This window comes from Cottoperca gobio, chromosome 1, assembly GCF_900634415.1.
Source record: "Cottoperca gobio chromosome 1, fCotGob3.1, whole genome shotgun sequence".
Classification (NCBI taxonomy): domain Eukaryota; kingdom Metazoa; phylum Chordata; class Actinopteri; order Perciformes; family Bovichtidae; genus Cottoperca; species Cottoperca gobio.
Window position 1 is genome coordinate 11,876,267 of NC_041355.1, and position 8,426 is coordinate 11,884,692.

The window sequence follows — 8,426 nt, forward strand, 5'->3', positions numbered from 1 at the left end:
CAGTCTTACCATTTCAATTAATAAAGAAGGAATACATGAGCAACATCAGAAGTTATATAGATAATGATAATATTTTTTAAATCATTTTTGGATATTGACTACTCTCTGAGTACATTTGATCTACTAACATGCATTTCTTATTAGTTACAAATAAAAACAATAACTATCAATTTAAATTAAAAACAATTTAAAAGATAGGGCAGCATTAATGACTTAAGTTTTGTGAATATAAACATTTCCCTTACTGTATATGTATATGTATATGTATATAGACATACACATATTTTAAAGTACATCAATAATACATACACTGTATCGTCACATTCAAAATAATTGATAATATTTTAACTAACATGTTATTTTAACCTTCATTACTAATTGCATTTGTTGTTTTGCACGTAATGTCATGTGATTTGTAGCCGAGTAGCTTAGATATTGTCAACCAATGGCGTTGTGGCAGGAGAGGACAACAGGAAGTAAATGTCCTCTGTTCGTGCTGTCACAGGGACGCTAAAGTGGTTGTTCGTCTGTGGAACAAAACCCGCTATGTACTGGATTATTTTCACCACAGTGTTGAAACTCAGCTTCTCTGTTGGATGGAGGAACGCGTAACAAACTGACATCGGCTTAGTTTTGATGAAAAGTCAACATTTTACGGCAGTCTGGTTTGAATGCTAGGTAGCTAACGCCGGGGGCTATCGTCTAAAAATGCTAACGTTTAGCTTAGCTTAGCAAGCTAGTACATTAAATATATCTGAAGACTGCAGTCGTGAATGAAGAGTGAGGACATCGCTGGAATGAGTCAAAATACTACAAGGTGTCGAGCAGCTTAACCGGCTTTTACAGCAGGTACGTAGTTTTTAGCTAGTGAATCTTTAATGTAGGTGAATTAGCTGTTTAAAGGAGGTGTAACATTACGGCGGTCACTTGATTATTAGGCTTGGGTGTTGTGTTTACATCAGTTGTTTATTGGATTGCATTGTCGTCGGGGGGGGGGCAAACACATGCATATGGTGAGGATGTTGGTTATAATTAGGTGGGTTGACTTAGTTTCGGTCCTCACGCCCACATTGTTAGTGTTGTGAGTAATCGCGTGTGTTTAGTAACTTGATCTGCGATGAGGAATGACGACTGCCACCATAATCAGATGACTTCACAGTCGATGTAAAAGCCCTAACGTTGCCAGCTGTGAAATGCTGATCACATGACTTTTCTGCACGTACATGTTCCCATCAGTGCAGACAGAGACTACACACCGTGCTACTGTTCACCAGTGTCAGGGCAGGGTGGAAAGTCACTGGTACTTTTCTTTGTGTGTCGTGCATTGTGAAATCAGTAGCTGAAGACAGATGACTTCAGTTAACACTGACGACGTTGCATTTGTTTATATTTTTCAGGAAGTGATGATTTGCCTTTGGCCTACATACTGGTTGTAGTGCCGTTTCCCTTTTTACAATAACATAAAATAAAACATCTGTTTTTTAGAGTATGCAACTTTAATTTATAGCCTTGTAATTGTAGTAATCTTGACTTGAGGTCTACTAACTAACTTTTTGTGGTGCTTTCAACTAGAGATGTAAGTAACATACATTTTCATTATTGATTATTAATGATTAATTGATTATTAGTATTGATTTTCAGAGGATTAATCTACCTCAGAGAACTTTTCCATTAAAGAAGTAAAACATCAAGAAGATCAACAGAGGAGGACCGCTCTTTAAGACATGCAATATATGTTCTATACAGTAGACGGGTGTAAGAATCTTAAAATGACGATTTGGAGAAATAAAAAGGAAGTTAAAGAGTTTCATTCTGATGAGCAAAGTGTAAAGAGTGTGTCCAGTGAAGGATGTGACCACCTGTCAGCAGTCAATAATTTACCTCCTTTTTCTTCCCCTCGTCAGTTCTGTGTTGCAATGAGAAACACCAGACTTCAGCTCTGAGTGCTCAGAGGCATGAACTCAGTTTCCCCCAGCGCAGTACAGTACGTAGGGGGAGTGATGCAGGACGAGCTGGTGGAGAGCCGGAGGCAGCAGCCCCTGGAGCGGCAGGGCAGCTTTGGTCTCAGGCCGCCACACACTCCAGAGCACGGCAGAGAGGCAACCGGAGAGCCTGACGAGTTGGACAAACTGAAAGCCAAACTGATGTCAGCATGGAACAACGTCAAATATGGTTTGTACTTGGTCTTGAAGGAAGAGTGTGTGTGTATGCCTCTGTCTATGTGCTTGTGATTTGTTATGTATGTATGCTTGTTTTTGTATATGAATACTGTATATTAAGTTTGATAAAATGCTCTACATGTTGCAAAACATGTCAAGCTTCTGACAAAGCCTCATTCAGCTCTCTCCATTGGCTACTTTGCTAATTTCCATGTCCCCTGCTCCTTTTTCTGTAGGTTGGACTGTTAAGTCTAAAACATCCTTCAACAAGATATCGCCAGTGACCGTCATGGGACACTCTTATCTGCTCAACAGTGAAGGTAATCTCTAAATGCACAAAGGTATCTTAAAAATCTCAAAGTTGATCCCTTCGTTATTAAAAGTGCCTGCCAGTAGTTGCTGTGTTTCTTCTCTAGAGAGACTCCAGGTGTTGTAGTCATGTGTGTGTTGGTTAACCACAGCGGTGTAAAGCCTTTTCCTTTCGAAAGGTTGCTGGGTTTCAATCAGAGAACACAAAACAGATGACCAAAAAAAAAAGAAGAAGCTTTTCCCTCTCTTTTTATTTCACAGACTTTTGAACTGATCTTTCCCATGTTTATCAGACATGAGAAAGATCAGATCAAATTCATGAGCAGTTTGGGGCCACCTGGTAGAGTGGGTGGCCCATGTACTAAGGCTAAGTCCTTGCCAGCGGCCCGTGTTCAAATCCGACACCTGTCCTTTACTGCAAGTCTTCGCTCTCGCTCTCTCGCGCTCTCGCTCTCTCGCGCTCTCGCTCTCTCGCTCTCTCGCTCTCTCGCTCTCTCGCTCTCTGCATACCTTTGGTTGTACTATCAATAAAGGCAAAAAAAGCACCAAACAAATAATCTTTAAATAAAAAAATCATGAACCCCTTGAACCAACACAGAGTAAAAGTTCTCTTTCTTTTTCTCGGTCTCATCCTCCACCGCTCCACCTCCTCTCAGACGAGGTGGAGCGGTTTCGTCTGGCTTTTGTGTCCAGGATTTGGCTGACCTACAGGAGGGAGTTCCCTCAGCTTGATGGCTCCACCTGGACCACAGACTGTGGCTGGGGCTGTATGCTGCGCAGTGGGCAGATGCTGCTGGCACAGGGACTCCTGGTCCATTTGATGCCCAGAGGTTGGTCTCTCTTACAGTTACACACAGAAAATATATAGTTACACTTTCATCAAAGGAGCGCTACGTGTAAGCCAATCGGGACCTTTTTAAAAGGCTGACCTTGTTTTTTCAGTGTAACGGATCCAGTAATCTCATATTATATTCTCTCTGCAGAAAGTACTTACTTACGTGAATAGGTTGTCTCAAGCCAGATAATCGAACAGATCTGACCTCTTTTTTAATCAAATAATAATCCAGTGCATCAACATTAGGGTTTAAACATATTTTCTTTTTCTACATCTCCTGTAAGTTTTTGGTTGCTCTGTTTCACACTTTAGTGTTTTCTAATGTTCATCTCGCTCCGTTTGTCCTTTTGTATTCATATTTTCTAAGCTTTACTTGTCCTGGCTGTACTTGGCTGCTAAATAAAAGCCTTTTTGTGTTTGTAGATTGGGCTTGGCCAGATGCTCAGCAGTTAACCGAAGTGGACTTTGAGGTGTTCAGACCGCGTTCCCCAGCCCGGGCTGGTGGGGTCCCCATTCCCTCCTTTGGCTCTCCACGAGGATCCAACACCCCCGAAAAGTCCCTGGCGAGTGATCACGCACCAAAATGCAGCCAGAAGAAGAGACCTGAGTCCGTCAGGGACAGGCAGGCGGAGCCCGTCCACCGCAAGCTCGTCTCTTGGTTCGGGGATCAGCCCCCGGCACCTTTTGGGCTTCACCAGCTGGTGGAAATCGGCAAAAGTTCAGGGAAGAAGGCTGGTGACTGGTATGGCCCCTCTATAGTGGCACACATACTACGGTAAGGGCGTTGAAAGAGGCATTGTTTTTACAAGCGAGGATTTGCTATTTTCTAAAATGATTTACATCGTTGACGCACTTAAACATTGATTGGAGTTATGTTTTTTTTCTTCTTTCAGGAAAGCAGTAGCCAAAACCTCTGTGCTGCACAACCTGGCTGTATATGTGGCTCAGGATTGTACCGGTGAGATTAACAGACTGATATCTGTTACATTTTATAATTACTCCTTGTGAGAGTCCAGTTCAGAGGTATCAATGTGTTTGTGTTTGTTCCCACATGTATGTTTTTTTTGTGCACTGCAGTGTACAAAGAGGACGTGGTCAATCTATGTGACCTGTCACTGAGCCAGAGTCCTCCTGATCCGTCTAGCCAAGCCTGGAAGTCTGTCATCATATTTGTGCCTGTACGGCTCGGAGGGGAGGCCCTCAACCCATCCTACATCGAATGTGTCAAGGTCGGAATATTTTGCTCACACCATCGACCCCTCTGTGCTCACTTATATTCTGTAACACGATTTGCTTGGAAAACATTACTCAAGTTCTCTCTCAAATGTCTTCTCTCACATTGTTGATTAACAGAACATCCTAAAGCTGGACTGTTGTATTGGAATCATCGGAGGCAAACCGAAGCATTCACTTTACTTTGTTGGCTTCCAAGGTGAGAACTTTTCTTTCTTTCTTTAAAGAATATAAGAAGGCAAGGGATTTAAGGACAGTATTGCTATTCAGAGGAAGGGCCTGGTGTTGTTTGGATACAGCATGCAAGAGCCAGGCCCATAGAGAACCCAACACGTTTTACAATATGATGATCACGCTTGTCAGGGTCAAACAGATCTCTATAAGCTGATGATTATTATAACCAAAAGGTTTTTTATTTATTTCTCAAGCAGATTACCAATATAAAAAACATTTGTATGTTTATTACATGAATATAAAGTACTGAAACGGTTATTGACTGTTTCAAAAATACAGAACAGCTGTTTCAAACGCTTTTCAAATTATTATCCACTTTAAGAGAGCGACAGGTGCTTTTCCCCGTGCGCATGTGCTTCTTGCCTCCGTCAGATGTCAAATAGTTTGTTTTATTTGTTTCCCCTTATGTTGTTATGCATTAAAAGGTCCAAAATGAACACAGATGACTTGATTACTATATCGGCAAATGATTCAAACAGTATTTGTTTTGGTCCCAGGCTTTTTGATTACTATATCAAACTGCCTCCTTTTAATCTTGTAAACAAATGTTTGTCTCATGGTTGGCTCGGCTGTGTGAGTGTGCACCGTGAGTCTGTGGTGTAGAGTGAAGCCGGTAGCTGTGTTTTTATATAGCGCTTCTTTTCTATTGTTTGAGTTTTTTCTAAATGATATATTCTGCTACAACCATCCCTCACAAAGTCTCCTTCAAAAGTTTTTTTCATTATTGATGCACGGGCCTGTTAAAATGTAAATGTCCAATTATTATGTATAGGAATCGTGTACCGCTGTCCTCTTCAAAGCGACTACAGTCGGAACAAAACAATAACTCGACTGCTGCATGTGATAACCTTAGACCTTATCAACCAAGCGAGCAACACCTCCCAAAATATACTTCTCAGTAATCATTGACATCAGCACTTGGTGTTAGCATCACCACTCAACCATGGCAGTTATATAACGTCAAAAACACACCAGAGCAGGGGCAAAGTGCCGCTTGGAGCTCAGAAAGCTGTGGCCATGTGATTCTGCGGCCAGCAGTTTAATTCCTCTTTCTGTCTGTTAGACGAGCAGCTGCTGTATCTGGACCCTCACTACAGCCAGCCTGTGGTGGATTTCTCACAAGTCAACTTCTCACTGGAGGTCGGTTGCATTATCTTTGTCTCGCTCTACATTTTTGTCACTATCTCTCTCACTCTAGTCCCTCTGACCTTTCACCTCCTTTTTTATCAGATCATATTGGACACCGTGTGGCTTTCATGCTCAATAGTGTTTTGACTGTATTAAAGATAACACATGTCCTCTCATGAACTATTGTATGACCTGTCTTCTTTTGTCACTCTCTAGTCGTTCCACTGTAGCTCTCCCAAGAAGATGCCCTTCACCCGCATGGATCCTAGCTGTACCATTGGCTTTTATGCCAAGAACAAGAAGGACTTTGAGTCTCTATGTTCTGCTGTTAGTGTGGTGAGTTGTTACACCTTGCTGCAACTACCTGACTCTAAATTGGATATATTTTGATAACGGAAGAGAACAATTGAACTTACTACTCAGTTAAAGGACAGGTTCAGCATTTTTATATCAATCACAGACTAACCATTTCACTCAGTTAGGAACCAGCCAGCCAGAGCTTTAGTTTCATTTAGTCTCTCAAACAATGTAAAAAGTAAGTTGATTTGATAAATATTCATGTGCTCTCTTGAGATTACATTTTCTCATTCAGTCAGTCTACTGAGACATTCTAGGACATTTTGTTGACTTGATTTCGTTGTCCTCCCAGGCTCTGTCATCGTCACAGGAGAAGTATCCCATCTTTACCTTCGTAGAGGGCCAGGGTCAGGATTATGGGCTTGAGGGTCACAGCAGCAATAACAGTGGACCTGCAGCCCACATTCTGCCCCCTGGCAAACTGGGCAGGAGTAACAACAGAAGAAACAGTGATGAGTTTGTCTTCTTGTAAGGCACCGAGGAGGATGCTCTCTTCGCTCTCACTGTAGGGGGCAGAAGAGGACTTCTCACTTCCATTCAAAGGGAAGGACTTGATTCTGTTGATGGTGCAGCTGCAAGTTGGACATAACGCTTTTTGCTTTATCGCCTGCACTTGTCAACGGAAATAAAAACTGTCTAGCTTCTGTCAACACATGTTGTGTGTATGGATATTATAAGCTAACAAGCACTAATGAGTGCTGTATGGAGCATTATTTTACTGGGCAAAGGCATGATGGATCATGGTTGGAAATGTTTCAAGCACTTGAAGTATACTTGATTTTCCTTATCAGACACCTGAAAACCTCAAAGTCGAGCATATATGAGTAAAATCAAGCGCTTTAAAGTACTCACAATATTCACTACTGTGTTTTCGTCCTGGTCTGTACGGTCTACTACATGATATTTAATTAGCTCACATTTAGTGAGGATGGTGCCTGATATTGCTCTTGACTTGTATGATTTATCACCTGCTGAACATCTCCTCTTTATTTTTCATTCTTTAAAATTATTTATAGGGTTTAAGAACGTGTGCTTGATTGTGAGTGAGAGTGGAGTTAGTGCAGTTTATTTGTTTGTCTTAAATAAGTGTACTGATGTATTTAGTCATGTTCAGTTTCACAGAGGTTTCAAATTCTTCCAAGAGCATCTGGAACAGATGTGAATTAATTCTAGTGTTGCAGTCTGGCCTGAATATCACACAGATGACGAGGGCCTTGATCTCCCACATGCTTTGGCACTTAATAATTGATCTTTAAAAATATAAAACACTCCGAGAAAACTATTCTCCTGAAGAGTAACTGAAGCTCCCAGGGTGGGTGTGAAGAGAAATGATCCCCTCAGTTGGAGAGGGATGTTTATCTTTACCTGCTTGTCCGTTGAAGCAGGATTATAAAGTTACCTGGATACATTTGCAAAGTAAAACCCAGAACAGCTCTTTTTACTTAAGTCCACGTTCTGGGTTTTACTTGTCAAAGCTTTTGTTACAATGTCATTTGTGTTGAGTTTGTCCCTTTTCTAAGTGAAGGCTACTACTGCGAGTTGCACTACTACTGTTATTTGGTTTGTTGTCCAGATTAAACTTCAAACACTGGAATCACATTTGACTTGTATCTCATATTCTATTGGCAGTTTTGAAAAGGTGCAGTCTGTTTTGTTCTTATCTGATCACGGCAGAGGAAGAAAGCACTGACAATGCAATGTTCATCTTCAAAATGTAATTCCCTCAGAGAGATTAGTGTGTTTAACATTAGTTTGTTTTCCTTTTGTTAATTACACGGTACTGGAAACTTCCACCATTCAACGTATGAAGCTGTCCTGTGGTTTCAAGCTTGTTCACTTTGAACTCAACTAAGGATGTGAGATAATGGTAACTTAGACAGAAAGGCTTTTTTATTAATTACCATGGTGATTGAGTGTGATAGCCATCTTAAGTAGTATCTCTGTGGTTTAACATAAGTTTGCCATTCAACAGGTGTATTAGTTTGTTAGAACAAAAGGCTTTGGATTAGATTAACCTCTTGTTCCAGTCCCTTTTTTTTTAGAAAAAATAAAAATTGTTTTGTTTTATTTTATGGAAATGTATTGGCAGAAACATGTATGCATAAGTTCCAACAAATGCACCAGACTTGACCTGATTCTCATGTAATGCGACTATGTTACAGCGTGAGTGC

General features: G+C 41.0%; 1 protein-coding gene across 2 annotated transcripts; it reads left to right on the plus strand.

Annotated features, from left to right (window-relative positions):
* Positions 1 to 453: 453 nt before the first annotated feature.
* atg4da (autophagy related 4D, cysteine peptidase a) lies at positions 454 to 7,854 on the plus strand. 2 transcript variants are annotated; one of them, XM_029438212.1, is made up of 11 exons: positions 454 to 849; positions 1,905 to 2,172; positions 2,396 to 2,479; positions 3,125 to 3,298; positions 3,727 to 4,078; positions 4,197 to 4,261; positions 4,381 to 4,532; positions 4,657 to 4,735; positions 5,834 to 5,910; positions 6,115 to 6,234; positions 6,548 to 7,854. In XM_029438212.1, the coding sequence occupies exons 2-11, from the start codon at positions 1,956 to 1,958 to the stop codon at positions 6,725 to 6,727; spliced, it is 1,500 nt and encodes a 499-aa protein (XP_029294072.1). In that variant the 5' UTR covers positions 454 to 849; positions 1,905 to 1,955; the 3' UTR covers positions 6,728 to 7,854. The 2 variants fall into 2 exon arrangements, with proteins under 2 accessions (XP_029294072.1, XP_029294079.1); XM_029438219.1 differs by lacking the exon at positions 454 to 849 and adding an exon at positions 1,331 to 1,576.
* Positions 7,855 to 8,426: the final 572 nt, after the last annotated feature.

Excerpts from the sequence above, each read along its gene's own strand:
- atg4da (XM_029438212.1), top strand. The coding sequence starts at position 1,956 with ATGAACTCAGTTTCCCCCAGCGCAGTACAGTACGTAGGGGGAGTGATG. Across the intron at positions 3,299-3,726 it reads GGTCCATTTGATGCCCAGAG|ATTGGGCTTGGCCAGATGCT; the intron begins GTTGGTCTCTCT and ends TTGTGTTTGTAG. Across the intron at positions 4,736-5,833 it reads TTACTTTGTTGGCTTCCAAG|ACGAGCAGCTGCTGTATCTG; the intron begins GTGAGAACTTTT and ends TCTGTCTGTTAG.